The sequence below is a fragment of the Nerophis lumbriciformis genome, linkage group LG13 (assembly GCF_033978685.3).
Source record: "Nerophis lumbriciformis linkage group LG13, RoL_Nlum_v2.1, whole genome shotgun sequence".
Taxonomy (NCBI): Eukaryota; Metazoa; Chordata; class Actinopteri; order Syngnathiformes; family Syngnathidae; genus Nerophis; species Nerophis lumbriciformis.
In genome coordinates, this window is record NC_084560.2 from 12,865,028 (window position 1) to 12,886,357 (window position 21,330).

General features: G+C 42.8%; 1 protein-coding gene across 1 annotated transcript in view; it reads right to left on the reverse strand.

The window, feature by feature from the left end:
- Positions 1–21,330, reverse strand: part of abcb11a (ATP-binding cassette, sub-family B (MDR/TAP), member 11a) — a 49,845-nt gene that overhangs the window by 23,800 nt on the left and 4,715 nt on the right. The window contains exons 6-21 of the mRNA XM_061971672.1: positions 12,626–12,710; positions 12,413–12,546; positions 12,160–12,331; positions 11,949–12,073; positions 11,707–11,881; positions 11,521–11,634; positions 11,140–11,250; positions 10,933–11,058; positions 10,643–10,846; positions 9,073–9,243; positions 5,143–5,332; positions 1,565–1,646; positions 1,377–1,485; positions 611–778; positions 428–532; positions 193–354 (exon numbers count right to left, since the gene is read on the reverse strand). Of these exons, the coding sequence (XP_061827656.1) occupies positions 193–354; positions 428–532; positions 611–778; positions 1,377–1,485; positions 1,565–1,646; positions 5,143–5,332; positions 9,073–9,243; positions 10,643–10,846; positions 10,933–11,058; positions 11,140–11,250; positions 11,521–11,634; positions 11,707–11,881; positions 11,949–12,073; positions 12,160–12,331; positions 12,413–12,546; positions 12,626–12,710 (2,233 nt within the window). The remainder of the gene's footprint in view (positions 1–192; positions 355–427; positions 533–610; positions 779–1,376; positions 1,486–1,564; positions 1,647–5,142; positions 5,333–9,072; positions 9,244–10,642; positions 10,847–10,932; positions 11,059–11,139; positions 11,251–11,520; positions 11,635–11,706; positions 11,882–11,948; positions 12,074–12,159; positions 12,332–12,412; positions 12,547–12,625; positions 12,711–21,330) is intronic.

Consider the following 21,330-nt stretch of genomic DNA (forward strand, 5'->3'; position numbering starts at 1 on the left):
AAGGTGTTGGCATACGTGTGAATGATTGTCCATAATGCAGTACGTTTGCACTATGTTTCAAACTCATTGAATAAAAGAAAAAACACAACAGCAGTGTCGTACATGCAGCCGGCGTAAACACAATTCAGATACCCGCTAAGCCCATAAGATGTGTTTTTTTTCTATTCCACACTATCGAGGCCCTGTACTCACCCCCTGGACCATGGAGGCATCAGTGGCCAGTCTAGTGGTCAGAGCTCCGGGGCTGTTTCGGGGGTCATCAAACCAGCCAATCTCCTGTCTCAGCATTGCCTGGAAGCCCAATTTCCTTAAGCGCCGCGTCAGCAACTCTCCGGACTTTGCAAAGGCAAATCCCTGGAACATCAAATCTGCAGTCGAACCATATTTCTATGTCAAGCTGACATAAAGTGCTAATGTTAGTGCCAACCTGTAAAAACTGCGAAAAGAAACTGGTCACTGCCACGATGCAAAACAGAAGGCATATCCCATCGATCTGCTCCCTCTGCTCACTCACGTCACCGATGGCAAAGGTCTATATGCAGAACAATGCAACATCAAACAGTAAAACAGAGAATAAGTTCATATTCTAAGGGATGCAAGAAGCCCTCACCCCGAGAATTTGGCTGAACAGGACAGCATAGATAGGGTTAACAGAGCCGTTGACTGCAGCTCCCAGAGAGCCCAGCAGCATGTAGGGCCACTCCGACTTGTTGTACTTGAGAATCCGTGCCACTGGGGCTGTCTCCAGATGTTCGTCTTCATCTTCCTCAAAAACTGCCTGTTAAATATTCACATTAGGTTATTCCGAGTGTAACACGCGTGGCCTCCTATCCAGGAGATCGCAAAAAGCCGCTGCCTGACCAGGGCTCAGAAAATCTGCAGAGACTCCTCCCACGCCCACCAAGGACTGTTTTCACTGCTGGAGGTTCCGCAGCCTCAGCAGAACCTACAGATTCTGTAACAGCTTCTTCCCTCAGACCGTAAGACTCTTGAACGCATCATAATAATCCCCTCAATTCCCCCCCAAAATGGATTAACTGTCTGGAATATAAAGACAATATAACATACATCCATAAACGTGGATGCATATGCAAAAGTGCAATATATTTATCTGTACAGTAATCTATTTATTTATATCTGCACCTTATTGCTCTTTTATCCTGCACTACCATGAGCTAATGCAACAACATTTTGTTTGTATCTGTACTGTAAAGTTCAAATTTGAATGACAATAAAAAGAAAGTCTAAGTCTAAGTCTTTATCCCATTCCGCATGGAGAAGCGAACCCTGGTCTTCCGCATAAGAGGCAAGTGTGCTGGCCCCCGTTACACTAGTCTGATTTCCACATGACAGATAGCAAAGAAAAGCTTCATTACACTGTCTGGCATGATCTTCTGGTTGGACAAGATCCTGAGACTGTTGGATACTGTGTCAGGGCCGTAATCATTGGACAAGTTGCTCTGAGATCGCAGTCGAATTGAACTCCTGTGGGAATAATATGGAGAAAACTGAATTAACTCATTATCTGACAATGTGTGTTTCTTTTCGGTAGATTTTACCGCACCTTTTATTGGACCGTCTGCTGCCTTGGCTGAAATGACTTGCTTTTAATTCAAAGTTTTCCTCCGTATTGCCACTGACGGTCACTGATAAGAGAGAATATATCATCAATTGACTGATTTTATTGGCGAAAACAAAGCAACATATTTTTTCCGACATTCCAATCTCACCATTAGCAGAACAGGGACCATAGAAAGAGGAAATGCAAGCTAAATGTCAATGTAAGAATGCATGCCAACTGTGACAACGAAATGTTGGCTTGAATTTGTTGGTAGGTCACACTAAGGGAACATATTAAGAGAAATACCAGTATTTAACGGTTGAAATACCCTTAAGCACTCAGTCTCAGTCTGACAAATGTTGTTTATCCATGTGGCGCAAAGTATATTAAACGAAAACAGAATACTATTACCCAGAGGTGGGACCAAGTCATTGCTTTGCAAGTCACAAGTAAGTCTCAAGTCTTTGCCCTCAAGTCTCGAGTCAAGTCCCGAGTCAAGACAGGGCAAGTCCGAGTCAAGTCCAAAGTCAAGACTGGAAAGTCCCAAGTCAAGTCCCAAGTCCTGCATTTTGAGTTTCGAGTCCTTTCAAGTCATTTAACCACAGACTAATATATTTACACAGATTGTGTATGCTTTTAAAACGCTGTATTTATTTATTAAAACAAGTGCATTTGAAATTGCAGGGAAAAAGATAGTGCTGACATTGCACTTCAAAATAGCACTATTAACCAGTCATTTTAAACATGTAACTTATTCCTTTACAGAATAAACACATTTGAAAAAAACAAGTGCAACTGTACTTATTTGCACAAAAGTGTTAACATTGTATTTCCATGGCATATTGCATTGTAACTAGTTCCACAGCAGTTTCTATCCTGTTCTTACCTTATCTCATTGATCTCATCTCATACTGTATGTGTGTTGATGTGTGCGTACACATGAAAAACATAACAAATATATGAACATAACAATGAACAGAGTTGTACTTTTTAGATGTCAGGGCCCTATGCAATATGTACACATATTCTTAATATAGTATACATTTTAACTGACCTTTATTTGACTATGTTTGTCTTTTTGTAGGTGGCTAAAATACGCGGTGCTGCTGACCACCGTCTAACGTTACGTTACTGTGTGTGATACATTGACTAACGTAATGTTACTGTGTGTGATACATTGACTAACGTAACGTTACTGTGTGTGATACATTGACTAACGTTACGTTACTGTGTGTGATACATTGACTAACGTAATGTTACTGTGTGTGATACATTGACTAACGTAATGTTACTGTGTGTGATACATTGACTAACGTTACGTTACTGTGTGTGATACATTGACTAACGTAACGTTATGTATAGGTACCTCAAGCAACCCTGCTTAAAAAAAAATCACTTGACAAAAAGTATGAATAAGGTAGCAAACTGCAGTGGACGCAACAGATTGCAGTGTTTGCAATGACGTTATAACCATAGACATCTTATATGTAGACGCAGCATTGGTTGCTGTGACGTGAGCAATTTGGCCGCCATCTTGAAGTGCTGATAAGGAGCCGGCGAGCAGCCTGAACTGACAGTTGACAGGTAGAAAACAAAGATGCCGGGCTGGTGTTCAGCGTTTTCCTGCTCAAATGAGCGGACTGTTAAAAATAGGAATCGGGGGATTACTTTTCACAAGTAAGATTCAACATTAACGTACTATTGGTTGTATTTTATGAAAATAATATTACCACAGAGTTGAGAAGGATCAAAGATCTTCAATATTTGTATGTGAAAATCACAAAGAAATATTCTGGGGGAGGATGACGCCTCTACAGGGGTTTGCTTTACAAACTTTCAGCCCCACCTAAAACAAAATTCACCAGCCGCCACTGATTATGATGCATTCTCATTTTAGGCAAAGTATAAGACACTACTTTCTTAACAGTATAATTGTAACCAGGAATAAGTCTTCAAGTAACAATATTCAAATACTAACATTGTTGGGTAAAACAGAATTTGGTTTTATTCTGAATCCAGTGAAACAGATTGGTGGTTTTAGCTGATATGAAGACTTTCAGGTGTTTATATATGTTTAAGTATTTGGCAGATGCTTTTATCCAAAGCGACTTACATAAAATAATACATATAAAACAATCACTGCAAACATTATCATTTAAGGGAAGAATGTAATAGAAAATATCAATACAAAGTGTCAAGACAGAATAAACTCTCTGCTGCTGCAGCAACAGAGATACAGTCTATAGGTCCCTGATATATAGATATCTAATGTATTCATACATTGTTTATGTAGGATACACGCATATGTATATATAACCTAATCATATTGTTTCTTCAATTTAAAAATAGTTTACCGTTTGTTTCCCCTTCTCTGGGATTATATTCCCAGTTTTGATCTCGGACGTCTGGTCACTTATAGTGTATAAGAATATTATATTACTGTTAAGCAAACTATGAATAATAAAACACGCCAAAACATGTGTCTGTTATAATCGCTACACGTATGACAAAAAAACGCGTGGAAAATCAGTGGTATTCAGTGAGGTAAGATGAATTAAATGCGCTGACAGTTCATTGCTCCTGCCAAATGAATTGCACTGAGTGGAGCGGATCACCACTCCAAGATGGCGGCCACGCGTCTCGTCTGCGCCAGTAGGCAGTAGCGGTCGATGCTGCGTTTACTTATAAGATGTCTATGGTTATAACGTTAGCAGTGAGTTTGCAGCCTCACTGATTTAACTACACAGCAAATAAAAGTCACGTTACTTAGCCAATAAACGTTATCTTACATTCAAAACTTACACTTCTTTGTGCAACTTCAAATGTCGAACGAAGTTGGAAGTTGTTGCGTCTCCGTCTGTAATATTCGAACTGCGTGATTTGCATTCGGCAATTCTTTTTTTGTTGACCAAGTCGTAGTTTTTATACCCGAACGAAACCAACTTTGGCATAATTGTTTCTCACTGGCACGTTGTTGGACAACTCTTGTTCATTGGTTGTCCTGCAATTTGATTGGATGAATGCTGCGTGATGAAACAACGTAGATCTAATTTGATTGGCTGTTGTACTGAGAGCACACACACTGACAGGAACAACACGCTGATAGACAGACGGAGAAAATGAAAAATACGGAGCGCTCCCAAATAACTTTTTAAGCTTTGGATTTTGGGGAAAGTGGCAAGTCGTGGCAAGTCATGTCAAGTCAAAAGGATCAAGTCCAAGTGAAGTCACAAGTCATTGATGTTAAAGTCTAAGTCGAGTTGCAAGTCTCTTTACATTTTGTCAAGTCGAGTCTAAAGTCATCAAATTCATGACTCGAGTCTGACTCGAGTCCAAGTCATGTGACTCAAGTCCACACCTCTGCTATTACCTGATTGAACATGGAAACTTTAGTCAGGATTCAGGAAGATTTAAGTTGACAAAGTTAGACAATAGCACCCTCTATCTACAAGTTTTACACCATGCAGTGACCCACAAGTCAAAAAGATTGACAGAATAAGACCACGTCTACACAAGTCACATAAGCAGATATAACGTTTGAAGAAAATATATATTGAAGGATAAGGAGTCGATGACCCTACCTGGATCTGTGTTTGATATACCTTGGTTCTGCAGGGTGACCAGAGTAAAGTAGACACCTTTCTTTTCCAGTAGCTGGCTGTGGGTTCCTTTCTCCACAGCCTGTCCACATGCAAATCCAATGATCACATCAGCTTTCCTGATAGTCGAAAGTCGGTGGGCTATGGAAATTGTGGTCCTGCCCACACGCACCTGCAATCAAGAGAGGGATTTCACCACCAAAGTGTGTACGGGTGTCAAACTCAAGCCACGGAGGCTACACCTGGCCTTCCTCTTCGTTTTACATGGTCCGCAAAAGTCTGGAAATAATTAATGTTGATTAATGTATTCAAATTTCGACAGGAAAATAATATCAATCGATATATTTGAAACAAGCTATTGCTAGCTTTTTTTTTTTTCATTGAACCCATTTTCAAACTAAATTATAGACTCGCCAAAGTAAAACATCTCATTTTCACTTTGACTTCTGATTCCAAAGTAAGTTTTGCATCAGTTTGTTAATAAATACTATTATTGTTCAAAGGCAATTGGTTAATATTAGAGATGCCGATAAATGCGTTAAAATGTAATATCGGAAATTATCGGTATCAGTTTTTTTATTATCGGTATCGTTTTTTTTATTTTTTTTTTATTTTTTTTTATTAAATCAACATAAAAAACACAAGATACACTTACAATTTGTGCACCAACCCAAAAAACCTCCCTCCCCCATTTACACTCATTCACACTCATTCACACAAAAGGGTTGTTTCTTTCTGTGATTAATATTCTGGTTCCTACATTATATATCAATATATATCAATACAGTCTGCAAGGGATACAGTCCGTAAGCACGTGTGTGCTGCTGGTCCACTAATAGTACTAACCTTTAACAGTTAATTTTACTCATTTTCATTAATTACTAGTTTCTATGTAACTGTTTTTATATTGTTTTACTTTCTTTTTTATTCAAGAAAATGTTTTTAATTTATTTATCTTATTTTTTTTATTTTTTTTTTAAAGTACCTTCACCATACCTGGTTGTCCAAATTAGGCATAATAATGTGTTAATTCCACGACTGCATATATCGGTTGATATCGGTATCGGTTGATATCGGTATCGGTAATTAAAGAGTTGGACAATATCGGAATATCGGATATCGGCAAAAAGCCATTATCGGACATCCCTAGTTAATAGCGATCTAATGACATGAACATTTCATGTCACGAATATTTTGTCCAACATTATCACGGTTAACATTATCATCGTAGTTTTGAATGTGCACAAAAAGTACACTGAAATATTTTAACCAAGTTTTATTTTTAAAACGTTGGTTGTATTCAGGCTAGCATTTAAGCTAACTAGCAATTAGTGTTCTAGCTTAGACTGACCATACTGTACGTCCTCTTTTCCCCGGCATGTCCTTTTTTGCGGGGCTGTCCGGGCGGGGTTTCTTAAATGCCTCAAATGTTCGGTATTTTGAGTTAGGGTTGCGTGTATTTTCAATGTACGTCCAGGGTTAAGAAAGGGTTAAAAACAAAACAAATTGTGAAGGTGTTCACACGCAGTAACATTCATGAGGGAGGGGCAGAGACAGAGAGCGAGACAGTTGAGAGACAGGACACAAGAGAGAAGCCGAAACGTAAATGTAACTTCACTGATGATTTGCGGGAAAAGTATCTGTGTTTTCGTCCTGGCCGTGACACATGGAAAGCAGAATGCACTGTGTGCAAAGCAGGAACGTATATATCTGTGGCAAATAAAGGGGCCAACGATCTACAAGCCCATATCGACACTACAAAGCACAAAACAGCTGTGCAGGGCGAGAGCTCTGCTGTTTTTTTTTAAATGTAATTAACTTGTTTTGAGGCATTATTTATGATTAGATTATATACAAGAGGTTATTTTGAATATTTCCACCTCTGCACTTTTTTCCAAAACTGTGAATGTTACAGAATATAAGTGTAACTTATTTTGTTATACTGTCAAGCAGTGTTGGCGTTAACGCACTTTTTGTGTCTTTTTAACGCATTGAAATCAGAAAGGACGCAGATTTTTTTTACCTTTTACGGCCCACGGCACATTCTAAAAATACTATTAAAATAAACAAAAACATAACAAAAGTAAAATAAAAAAGCGTAAAGGTGAAATGTAATTTAGACACAGTTGCAATGTTGACTAATAAAACAAAGCTGTATTTTTTTCTTTCGAACGGTCATTGCTCAAAACATAATATTGAATCAAAATCAATGTTATTATGAATTATTGACCTATCAAAGTTTCCGATTACTTCCCATCAAATATTCCACTTTGAAAAATACTTTTGGGGGAAGATTTTGCATATTTTGTGTGTTTGCCATAAAAAACATAGTTTTGTTTGACAAAAAAGGGCGGAAAACAAACAAACAAAAAAACAACATAAAAAAAACTAAAACATTTTGAAATGAGGAATAGATCTGATGTTGATGTAGACTCTAGAGATTTAAGCGTTAAATATAAAATGTATGTATGCCCTGGCACACCATTATCATCAGACCGAAGCAAAACACTTTTTACACTTTTATACTGAAATAAATAAAGCTACAACTTATTAAATAAAAACATAGAAAAAACTACCAGCAGCGTTTAGTTGCTGGTAGTTTACATCCATGAAGGAAAGAAGAAAGTGAATGAATGTTTGTAACTGAATACATTTACATACACATTTGTTTTCTTTTGTATTATTTTTTTTAATGAATTAAATAACGTTTATGACAACCTTTTTCCAAAACTTAATATAGAATGTGAGATATAACAGGATAATGCATACATTTGTCATTTGTTTTCAAAACACTTACAAAAAAGTGGGACCCCAAAAATTTACTGTGGGACCCCATTTTTATGACTTGATTGGGTCCCTGGGACCCCATTTTGAAAATTCCTAGCGCCAACACTGCTGTCAACAGAGGAGAAAAAATGCTTTATTTAAATAAATATATTATTTATAAAGCAAGTTCGAGTATCATTGGCAAATGTTCACCTAGTCCCGGCTTTGGCGTGCTGCCCGCCTTGGCACGCATATATGTGTCCTCTTTTTGGGATTTCAGAATATGGTCAGCCTATTCTAGCTTCTTCTCTTCGAAATGGGTAGAATCACTAAGTGTGTGTGCTAATTAATCACAGTTTCACAATAATTCAAATTGGAAACAGCAATACTAACTATCTGGAATTTGAACACGGTTTGTCATCATACCGGTAAACGTCACATACCTATTGTGTAATAATCAGTCCCTCCAGAATTTTGCGTTTTTTTGTGATTGTCATAGCCTAAAATGCCTAAGTTCGCTGCTGGATTTTCAAAAAGTTGCTGCAAAATCGCCCCTAGAGACAGAATTGGTTAGACAGTTGTGTTTGAGTGCTGCTGGGACAAAATCCATCCATCCATTTTCTACAGCTTGTCCCTTTCGAGGTCGCGGGGGGTACTGGAGCCTCTCAGCTGCATTCGGGCGGAAGACGGGGTACACCCTGGACAAGTCGCCACCTCATCACAGAGCCAACACAGATAGACAACACTAGGGACCATTTAGTGTTGCCAATCAACCTATTCCCAGGTGCATGTTTTTGGAGGTGGGAGGAAGCCGGAGTATCCGGAGAGAACTTACGCAGTCACGGGGAGAACATGCAAACTCCACACAGAAAGATCCCGAGCCCAGGATCCAACCCAGTACCTTCGTATTGTGAGGCACACATACTAACCCCTGTTCCACCGTGCTGCCCTCAGACAAAATCAATTGCTGAAAATGTGGATGATTAACTAAAATGTACAGGGAGATTGCGGGGATCAGGCAAAGTTGCAAAGCCAGCCATAATTTGCAGGAATCAGTTATATTTCCTTGAATTCCTGCACCCTCTGAGGGTCTCGTGACAGAGAAAGATTTTGACGCCCCTGGTTTACAGCGGGTAAATCGCATACCTTGTCCAAAGCCATCTGCACAACAGCTTCACTTTCGTTATCCAAGGCTGATGTGGCCATATCCAGGAGCAGGATCTTGGGGTTACGGACCAGAGCTCGAGCAATAGCAATCCTCTGCTTCTGTCCACCACTCATCTGACCGCCACCTTCGCCCACCATAGTGTCAAATTTCTGCAAAATAAGTCTCTGCAAGATCAAAGCTTCCTAAATTGCACAACCAGACCCACAAACACTGTAAGGGGACTGCTAAGAACGGTTCAACTGCATAAACCTAAGGAACTAAAAACCTTGAAAGCCAATTGTGTGTTTTAGATTAATGAATTTCAGTCTGAATGTGGCTAGAATAAAGTATTTACCCTAATACAAGTCTGATCATGGAGTAGTGCTCTTAGCCTACCCAGTGGCCTAGTGGTTAGAGTGTCCGCCCTGAGATCGGTAGGTTGTGAGTTCAAACCCCGGCCGAGTCATACCCAAAACTATAAAACTGGGAGCCATTACCTTCCTGCTTGGCACTCAGCATCAAGGGTTGGAATTGGGGGTTAAATCATCAAAAATGATTCCCGGGCGCGGCACCGCTGCTGCCCACTGCTCCCCTCACCTCTCAGGGGGTAGAACAAGGGGATGGGTCAAATGCAGAGGACAAATTTCACCACACCTAGTGTGTGTGACAATCATTGGTACTTTAACTTTAACTTAACTTAACTTAAAAGTTTGAGGAATTTTACATATTTGATTATTAACAACTTAGCACATTTGATTTCACTACTGGTTAAATTCAAAACACTTTCATGGTGGTACAAGAAACCAAGACTGGATTATCAGTTCGAAAAATGTATGTGTCAAGATAATCTTAAAGTTGGGCTGTCTTCAGAATCCGGTGGGATTCGCCAGGATGTGTCGCCAGATAGATAATGATCCTTCCGCTTGTTCACATATGGAAACTTTTTTACAGCATTTACATTCTCTTTTTAGTCAAGTTTGATGTCATTTTGGTGCTGCATCAGATCCGAGAAAATCACAAACGTTGGTTACGCCTTTTTTTTATGTGGAAAAAGTCGCAAATAAGAAATGTGTTTTGTTCGCGTTAATGAAAGACTGTATTCCTTTTAACTATCCATATTGGACTTTAAAATATGTGTAAGTTCTGGAACACATTCGTGTGACACTTAGTTAACAGTCAGTATACACTACTATATATCATCACATTCTCTATTAAAAAAAACAACAAAAAAACGGAATAGATTCGGCTGATGGTGGACTATAGACAAAATCGAAGGAATCAGCCCCAGAGTTATTGCATAGCTCAATAAGTCTGGCTAAATAAGCGAATGTGAGACCAATACAGCCACATTGATGCCATAGTTTGGTTTCTCTTTTCTGCATAACAATCTGAACTGTGCAATATCCTTAGCCCAAATATTCAACAGTTGGCCAAAAATTTAACATTTCAGTAATATTTTGGTAAATATGCACACCTAAATGAACCTTTTCCAGGGCCACAAAGGTCAAAGTCAGTCATGTGTATAAAGCCATCATAGCGCTAAAAGTACAAGGATTTTCACCAACATACCTGTGGAAGATCCATGATAAAATTATAGGCATTAGCCTCTTTGGTTGCCTGGATTATTTCCTCCGTGGTCACTCCAGGTTTCCCAAAGCGGATGTTTTCTGCAATTGTTGTTGCAAACAGCACCGGCTCTTGTTCTACAATGCCAATAAGAGACCGAAGCCACTTCATGTTTAAGCTTCGGATGTCATGACCATCCAAAGTCACCTAAAGTCAAAGTTTTAAATGTGTTTTTACACAAAGTTGTTCAATCTTCCACTTACATTTAGCATTTTATGTAAAAAAAACCTCACCTTTCCGTGCTTTGGGTCATAAAACCTTTGGATGAGTTGGACTGCCGTGCTTTTTCCTGATCCGCTCGGACCAACAAAAGCAGTGGTTTCACTTGCTTTCACCTGCATGCTTAGATCATTTAAAATCTGAAAAGGGGTTCTCTACTGTAGTTATATAAATGATACATGAAGCCTACATTAAATTTTTGTGGTTGGAACAACTTTTACCTTGACCTCAGGTCGAGATGGGTAGTAGAATGAGACGTTATGGAACTCGATATCACCTTTCACTCTGTCTAATTTATAGCCATCATCTGAAAAACAGTTGATTTGGGGTTCCTGCAAACACAAAATGATGGAAGTTATTGTGTGAATCCTGAGCAAACCAAGCAATAGAATCTTAAAGTCACTGAGGGGATAGTCATAGTATGCAGTGATGTTAAAGCCATGGTTTCTGAGAAAATAGAATAGAACTTAGTTCACATAGCTGACTTTAAGCAGCCATTGTTCAATCGTATGTTCAATGCTCGATCCACAACCCCTAGACTTCGGCCAGCTCCAGAACCCCAATGCAATGGAAATAATGATTAAATTGGAAGCTGATTATACCCTGTCGATTGTTTCAAAGATGGTCTTTGCAGCTGCCCGGCCTGAAGCAAAGGCCTCTAAGCAAGGTGAGGCCTGGCCCAGATTCATGGCTGCTATAAGTACGCCAAAAAACACCTGAAAAGGTCAACAGTATTTAGATTGGGGTCTCTAAAAAAAGGTAAAATACCTCTTTTTTCTTTGACGCACCTGAATAAGAGTCCCAGGTGAGAGCTCCTGGGTGTCGATAACCAGCTTTGATCCGTACCAAAAAGCCAAAGCATAACATAAGAAAATGATGCACCACAGATATCCTTGGAAGACTCCAATGATGGCACCTTTTTTGACTCCCCAGTTCTGAGCTTCCACAAGGTTTTGGTCATACCTGGAAACGTTATACTTCTCAACTTCACGTGCATTTGAAAGACTATGGTGAAAAGTGACTCAAGTACCTTTCAGTCTCCTTCTCCTCCCCACCAAACGCTGCCACTGTTCTGATGGCTGACAACACTTCGTCAGCCACTGCTCCCGCCTTTGCATAGGCCTTCAGCTCTCGTCCTGTTAGCTTTGCCACAGCCTACAAAAAGAATCACACCAAAAATGTACAGCGTACTTTAAAGAGATAATAAGTCAGTGTATGCGGTGTTTGAGTCACAACTGCACCATCGCCATCAGTCCAGCAGCTACTCCAATCAGGGGGCTCACGGCAATGACAACCAATGTCAGCTTCCAGCCGCCAATGAAGCCCACCATGAAGCCAAACACAAAGGTGGAGATCCTCTCAATGAAGATAGACGCTTGGTCGGCGATGGCGTGATTGAGCTTGTTAATATCGCTGAGAGGGAGCAGAACAACAAGCTGTGTAAAGCATACCGTACATACTGACATCAGCCTGATGGGCAAGTAAACGCCTCACTCAGATAATCTGGTGTTCAGTTCGCCAACTGAGTTGCAGTCAAACCATCCGATCTCCATTTGCATTACTTTTCGGAAATAAGTCTTGCGGATTCTTTGAGTCTGTCTTGCAGCGGCCAAAATCCAGAGGACAATCTGGAGGATTGGAAAATACATTTTAGGTCAGATACAATCGTGACATTTGTGCTTGATTCAGAGGACAGAGTGTACTCACTTGAAAATAACAAAGAAACAGAACACCTAGTCCAATTCCAATGTAGTAATATGCAAACATGGTCATCTGTGCTTCAATATCCACCCTGTCAAAAAAGTGCAATTCATAACTTATAGTACCCCGATTACGCCAAACTAACTTTTAAATGGTTAACTATTTGTGGTCACTGTTTGTGAGCACCAAAAATTAGAAAAATCTATAATCGCCATGACTTTAGACAGCTGAGGCGACCAAATAGTTTCTTTTGGAGTTAAGTATTTTATTTCATTTCATTTCATTTCATTTTTATTTATCTCCTTCATTGATGTGCATCTTTGATCAATAGACAATTATACCACAATTATTCAATTTTACATTTACACACCAATGCCTGAGAAGGAGCAGGATGAAGAAAAAATCTTATATTTTCCTGCCCCCTTCAACATAATACGTAGTCTTACTTAATAATATCATATAAACCAACACTTACATCCAAATATAACGAAAACAAACAAAAAAACACAAAAAAACACAAGTGCAAAACTTCATGAAGTACAAACAGAACAAAAAAACAAAATAAGGAATATACATCTCACGGGATGATACAAAACAAATACAAAACCAGGCAAAAAATAAGTAAAATAATAAATATAAAGCAAAATGTAGACACTTATGGCTGTCCATATGATCTTATTGTTCTGTCTTTATATATTTTTTTCAATTGGAATATATTTTTTACAATCTTTTATCTCATTGTAAAGACAATACCATAGTTTAACCCCCACCACTGATATGCACATTTGTTTTAAAGTTGTCCTTGAATACTGATGTTGGAAATGACCATTTCTTCTATGCTCTTCATTCTCAGAAGTGATGACAAACATTTTTTGTAAATTTGCTGGTAGTGTTTTACTTTTAGCCTTAAACATGACACATAAAAATGTCTGTAACTTTACTAGCTCCGGTAATTTCAATAAACCCGATTTAATAAATAATATGTTAATGTGTTCTAAGTAATCTACTTTAAGAATAATCCTTATAGCTCTTTTCTGTAGTTGATACAATGCCTTTATGTTACTCTTACATGTGTTCCCCCACACTTCCACAAAGTAGCTGATATATGGCAATAGAAGTGCACAATACAATATACGCATTGCCCTAAAATCCAACACAAAATTTACCTTATTTAATATAAAAATACTCTTAGACATCTTTTTCCGTACATGTGCAATATGAAATTTCCATGTCAGACCGTCATCCAGTATCACTCCTAAAAATCTAAGTTCAGAAACCCTTTCAATATCAATTCCATCTATTGACAGTTTGATCGTTTCCTCCCTTTTCCTCTTACAAAAAAATCATAAACTTTATTATATTTTTTTTATATATTTAATATTTATTGACATCAAACCATCTCTTAAGTTTAAGTCATGTCCCGAACTATAAAAGTTGGTGTCGTCCGCAAATAATACAAAGTTTAATAACTTTGATACCTCACATATATCATTAATATACAAAATAAACAATTTTGGTCCCAAAACCGAACCTTGTGGAATTCCACATTCAATCTTCATTTGTTCAAATGTATTACCCACATTTTAAAGAATAAATAAAAAATATTCTTCCTCACGGAAATGATACCGCCTTTGACCTACCCCGAGCTACACTAGATTCATGCAGGATAGCGCTGGGGGGAAAAAAAGCAGGCTTGTGTTATGAGAGTAGCGTATGAGTGTGTGTGGCCCTTTAACAGGTGACAGCATGTGAGGTGAGTGACGTCAGTGAGGGTGTGGGCGAGAGAAGAGAGGGAGCGCAAGCGTATGTGCGGGCGGGGACTAGTGTTGTTGTGTGTTGAATTGGCTGGGGGCAAGCGATCAATAAAGCAGGGTTTGCAACTAATCGCCGGACTCATCATTCCCCTGAAGTCGTCCGCTGTCGAGACCCACTGCCGGGTAAAGTGAAGGGTGTTGCCCCGAACATACATCGGCCCTGGAGAAGTGTCTCCCCTGCGCTTTTCGACTACGGTCTGAGAGCAGGAAGCAGGAAAGGTGCAACATTGGCGACCACGAAGGGACACTCTCACATAAATGGAACGGCAGTGGTGAGCAAAGGACGATAAAATAAACTGCAGTGGTGAAAGCAAGCAGAAGAATAAGCCGAGAAGCTAATTGTTTACCTGCGTAAACTAGCCAAGATGGCGGATGCTAGCTGTCGTAGCCCGCGGGGTGCCGGCTATTCAAAGTCCAACCCGTTCGTGACGATGAACGACGGTGATGTGGAAGGGGAAACAGACTATGTGAGCGAAGGAAATGCAAGTTGTTATGGCATTTCTAGCCTGTCATATTGTGCAGATGAGCCTGCTGGAGTGAAGAATGCAGCGGCCGAGGTGCCACGTGAGCTCATTCGACCCAAGTTCTCAAGCACAAACCCTTTCATAAAGTCCAGGGAGGACAGTGGCTGTTATCAACGCGACGTGGCTGACATTAAAAGTAACTCATGTTTTCACAAACACCAACCAGACAACTTTATTCCACCACCTGCTGCTATTGCAACGCCACATTCAAATCCCTTTTCCCGGGCACACCAGGAGAGTTATATCCACAGCACTCCCCAGACATGTGGCCCCCCAGCCCCCACTTGCCTCTGCCTGGACACAACATGCCCTTCTACATCAAAGACATTAATTATGGACATTTGTCTGGGCCAGGGCACAGTCAGAGTGTCAAGCTAATGGGCTCTCTTCGCAAAAGTGGGCAGCCAGGATTACAAGGAGCTCCATGCTCTGCTCTACATCAGCCTTCTTCAGAGAGTGAGGACGACTATGATCCAAGGGAGAGAGTCCCCACCTTGAGACCCGGCCAGTATGATGGCACCACACCCTGGAAGGAGTTCCTGCACCGGTTTGAGAGTTGTGCTGAAGCTAACTACTGGTCCGTGAAGACAATGGCTGTTCAGCTGAAGTTCTGCCTGGTGGGTGCAGCTGGGGCCATCATCCACAGAAACCCCAGATCAGCCCAGTGGGGCTACTGCCGCCTGGTGGAGGAGATGGAAACTGCATATGGTCCCTCTTCACAGCATGCAGCTGCAGTGGCTATTGAATTAAGGCGACGTACCCGCAAACCGGGTGAAGCTCTTCATGTTTTGAGAGACGACATCTATGAGGGGGTGTCAGTAGCCTATAGCAACAGGACTGATGCTGAGCAGGATGCTATAGGAGTTGAAGTGTTCATTAATGCTCTGGGGGATGTGGACACTGTACAGAAGCTCTTAGAGCAGCACCCCCAGACACTAGCCCAAGCATTTGACATTGCCCGTCGTTATGAAACCACAAGGCGAGCAGCATCATATGTGGCCGGCCTCATGCACCCTGGAGCCCGTGACATAGCTGAACGCAGACCCCGTGCTGCCCTAATAAGAGAGGGTTCAGAAGAGGACGAATTTGGGCCTGTTACAGCGCCCCCATCAGCTGGTTTTAAGCATGAGTCCCCCAGCTACAGTCACACACAATATAAAGGGAGGAGCCATAAAGACATTAAATGGGATGAGGTGCAGTGTCATAACTGTTCAGGCCTGGGTCACATGAAAAGAAATTGCCCTTCACCAAGAAAAACAGCCAGAGCTCAAGCTTCAACCATGTTCCCCCAAAGCTCAAAGTCTACTGTACTTCACCTTAAAGCACAAGGTCATGAAATGAGCATTCATATGGTTGTGTATGGGCTAGAAGTGTGTGCTGTTTTGGACAGTGGAGCGCGGAAAAGTGTTTTTCCTCTGCGTCATTATGACGCTATCCATCTGGATGTCCGTCCTCCACTTCAGTCATCTGCCGTGGAGACTCTGATCGGTGTTGGGCCTGGCGATATACCTGTGCTCGGTGAAGCCCACATACCTGTCCTGATCAACAACCGTCAGGTGAACATCTGCTTCCTGGTTGCTGATATAGCTGGGGACGAGGCCCTCCTGGGCCACCCATTCCTGACCCAAGCTCAGGCCCGTCTCGACTTTGGAAATCATCGGATCGTGCTTTTCGGGGAAGAGGTACCTTATTTTGACTCCACAAATAAACCAAAGGCGCACGCAGTGAGAGTGGCCCGGACTGTGGTGCTGGAGGCTGGGCAGGAGTATGTGGTAAAAGGCAATATCCACCATAAAGATCCCATTAAAGGAGAATTAATGCTGAGCCCCACTAAAGGCTTCGTTGAAAAGCACAGACTGTTAGTGGCCCGAGTCCTAGTGGACGTTCACCCCCATAAAACCATGCCCCTTCGCATCTTCAATCCCGGCAGCAGTGCTGTAACCGTCAGAAAGGGGGCCATGGTGGGGTTCCTCCAACCAGCAAAGGTTCTTCAGTCTGCAAACGCTGTGGACTACAAGCAGCCTGGACATGCTGCCCACAACACTCCCTCTGTTCCCCAGCACCTACAAGATCTCTATGCCGAGAGCACTACTGAACTTAACAAAGAGGAGCAACTGCAGCTAGCGCAGCTGCTGTGTACTTATAGCAACGTGTTCTCTACCGGATCCACTGACCTCGGCAGGACCACCCTGGTTCAACATGACATTGTAACTTTGCCAGGCGTCCCGGTCAAACAACCACCACGCCGAATGGCGTCAGAGAAGCAACAGGATGCTGACCAACAGATACAACAGAGCCTGGAGGCAGGATTAGCGCGCCGCAGCAACAGCAGCTGGGCTTCGCCCATCGTGATGGTGCGTAAAAAAGATGGAACGTACCGTCTCTGTATAGACTATAGAGCACTTAATGACTGCACAATTAAGGACGCATATCCTCTTCCCCGCATCCAGGATACGCTGGACACCCTCTCTGCTGCCAAGTGGTTCAGCACACTGGACCTTGCAGCCGGCTACTGGCAAGTTGAACTGACCCCGAGAGCACGCAAAGCAGCAGCCTTCTGCACCAAAAATGGACTGTTTGAATGGAATGTCATGCCATTTGGACTGTGTAATGCTCCAGCGACGTTTCAGCGCCTGATGGACCGTGTGCTGGCTGGCATGCAGTGGGAGACCTGCCTTGTATATCTGGATGACATCATTGTTCTGGGCAGCAACGTGCCACAGATGTTGCAGCGCCTGGGGCAGGTTTTCAGTCGCCTCCACCAGGCTAAACTGAAACTAAAACCGTCAAAATGCTGCCTCTTCCGCCGCCAAGTGGCCTACCTGGGTCACATTGTCTCAGAGAACGGTGTGGCTACTGACCCAGGCAAAGTCCGGAAGGTGCAGGGGTGGCCAACACCATCGTCGCTCAAAGATGTCCGCCGTTTTTTTGGCCTCGCGTCTTACTATCGTAGGTTCATTAAAAACTTTGCTTGTATTGCAGAGCCTCTCCATGCTCTGACCAAGAAACATGTCCAGTTCCGTTGGTCTGAGGAATGCCAGGTGGCATTTGATGATCTCAAAAGTCGGCTAATAACGGCGCCGATCCTGGGGTATCCGCTTGACCAGGGTGACATGATACTGGACACAGATGCCAGCGACGTCGGCATCGGCGCTGTCCTCTCGCAATTTCAACAAGGCGTGGAACGTGTGCTCGCCTATGGGAGCCGCAAGCTGTCCAAAACTGAACAAAATTACTGCACTACCCGGAGGGAACTGCTAGCCGTGGTGGATTTCACATCCCACTTCCGCCAGTATCTCCTGGGGAGGCGTTTTACTGTTCGCACCGACCACAGTAGCCTCCGGTGGCTCACGAGAATGAAGGAACCTGAGGGGCAACTCGCCAGGTGGCTCGAAAGACTCGGCGAATACAACTTTGAGATCGTCCATCGCCCTGGCCAGCTTCACGGCAACGCAGACAGCCTCTCCCGGAGACCTTGCCGTCAGTCCTGCCCTTGTAAGCTCCAGAACCCTTCTATTGCTCAGTTGAGTGTCAGTCACCAGGCTGTGCAGTGCGACTTGTACTCTGACATCAACCAGGCGATGCTGAGTCCAGTGGGGGTAGACAAGGCCCCGCCAGCTGACTGGGATAACTTAAAGTCCCCAGAGAAAATATTCCTGACCAAGACAAAAGAAAATAAACTGTTTGACGGTTGGTCCCTAGAGGAGCTGCGACAAGCCCAGGAAGACGATGCAGATATCGCACCTATCAGGACCTGGCTGACAACCAGTGAAGAACGTCCTGCATGGGTGACAGTCTCAACATGCAGCCCAGCCACAAAAACATATTGGAGTCAGTGGAAACGCCTCTACATCAAAGACGGTATACTAGTGAGACGGTTCTACTGCCTGGACGACACCCAATTCTATCCACAAGTGGTGCTGCCCCGCATTTTCCGGGCCGACATCATGAGACAGATGCATGACGGACAGGTTGGTGGACACTTTGGGGTTGAGCGCACTGTAGCACGGCTGCAGACTCGGTACTTCTGGTACAGAATGCGGGAGGATGTCGCTCTGTGGTGTAATACCTGCACCAGCTGCGCATCAAAAGCCAGGCCACGGAAGACACCACAAGCCCCCATGGGTACCGTTCGAGTCGGAGCCCCTATGGAACGCATTGCTTTGGATATTATGGGACCGTTGAATGAAACTGAGCGCAAAAACAGATATGTATTAGTGATACAGGACTATTTTACAAAATGGGTCGAAGCTTTTCCCATTCCTAATGAACAAGCCGTAACTGTGGCTGAAGTGCTTGCCTCTGAGTGGGTGTGTCGCTATGGAGCCCCACAGGCACTGCACAGTGATCAAGGTAGGAACTTTGAGTCGGAGGTGTTCCAAGAAATGTGCGTGCTGTTTGGAATCGACAAAACACACACAACTCCTTTTCGTCCTCAATCTGACGAACAGGTTGAAAGGTTCAACGCCACTCTACAAAAGATCCTGGCCACGACAGCCGAGCGTTGCCACTGGGATTGGGATTTAATGATTCCCTACGCTGTCATGGCCTACAGGGCAACAAAGCACAGTTCAACTGGTTTCACTCCAAACTACATGATGTTTGGCCGGGAAGTGAGCGAGCCAGTGGACCTGGTATCCGGCCTTCCACCGGACCCTGAACCAGCTCCCTCGGGCCCGGCCTTTGTCCAGCACCTTTGAGAGCGACTAGAACTGGCGCACCAAATCACCAGAGATGCTCTCGGAGAATCTGTAAAACGTGCAAAGAGACAATATGACAAGAACTGTTACCGCACACATTACAACATTGGTGATGCTGTGTGGTACCTCATCAAAGGAACAAGGCAATCCAAGAACAAAGTGAGGAAGTTCCTCCCGTCTTACGAGGGGCCATTCTTCGTGTTGGGTCAGTTGGACGACCTGGTCTATCGAATCCAGAAGGGGCCAAGAACTAAGGTAAAGGTGGTTCACCACGATCAGCTAAAGCCTTATCGCTGCCGTGACCCACTGGACAACACCTGGGTCCTGGAGCAAGCGCAGAGCTGGACACCAATGGAGGTGTCACCCCCGGACGATGTCGATCCTGCTGACTCTTTACTGGGTCTGCCTCAGCTCTTTTCTGGCACCGACGCTGATGACAGCTGCAGCTTCCCATCATCGGATCCAGCCGTGGGTATTCCTGTGGCTTCTCACCCTTCCACCACTCAGCTTGGCTCTCCCGTTCCGGTGGACTTAGAGGACAGTGGGGGTGGTGCAGCAGTGTCACATCCTCAGAACCCTCGGTCTCAAAGGCCCCACCGTAGGCGTAGATCACCAGCAAAGTTCGGTGAGTGGGTGGCTCATTGAGTGCCAAATTCATGTACGGTTGAAAAAAAAAAAAAAAAAAAAGGGGGGGTTGCTTACTGCCTTATGTTTTGTATTTCCCTTTAAAAGGCAAAAAGGTTTTATAGTTTTTTTTACTGTATGACCTGTTCAAGCTAATAGTATTGCTCTATACATAAAAAAAAAGAGGCAACTTGAGATTGGTTTGTTTATGCACAATGTGTAATAGGCAATTGGTGTATTTTTCGGCGAATATTTGGAGTTATTACAAGGGACTCAGTTACCGTTACACTTAAAAATGCTAATTGCTTCTCCTCCCAAACTGTAGCCTGAGTATTGGACCTGCTAATGTTTTTTTAGGGCTGTTTCGCTCAACTGTAATGCGTACACTAAACACATGGGCTGTTGAATTGTTGCAATTGCACTACAAGCTACATTATTGCACCCCCTTTAAGTTGACTCCTACTCGTCATGCTGCATCCTTTCAATTGTATTGAATGAATATGGAACTGTATGTCTGTATGGAAATGTCAATGTTTATTACTATGCTGGAGTGAAATTGTGTTTTAATTGTCATCCAGAGTGGGGGTAGTGTTATGAGAGTAGCGTATGGGTGTGTGTGGCCCTTTAACAGGTGACAGCATGTGAGGTGAGTGACGTCAGTGAGGGTGTGGGCGAGAGAAGAGAGGGAGCGCAAGCGTATGTGCGGGCGGGGACTAGTGTTGTTGTGTGTTGAATTGGCTGGGGGCAAGCGATCAATAAAGCAGGGTTTGCAACTAATCGCCGGACTCATCATTCCCCTGAAGTCGTCCGCTGTCGAGACCCACTGCCGGGTAAAGTGAAGGGTGTTGCCCCGAACATACATCGGCCCTGGAGAAGTGTCTCCCCTGCGCTTTTCGACTACGGTCTGAGAGCAGGAAGCAGGAAAGGTGCAACACTTGTCTACATAATATTAAAGTCTGGAGCTCTGTCCAATATCTGTCAGATATGTGGGAGCTGCAAGTTTGTTTTTCTTCAGCGAATAAGATAACCTAGCATGATGTTGCTGTTCA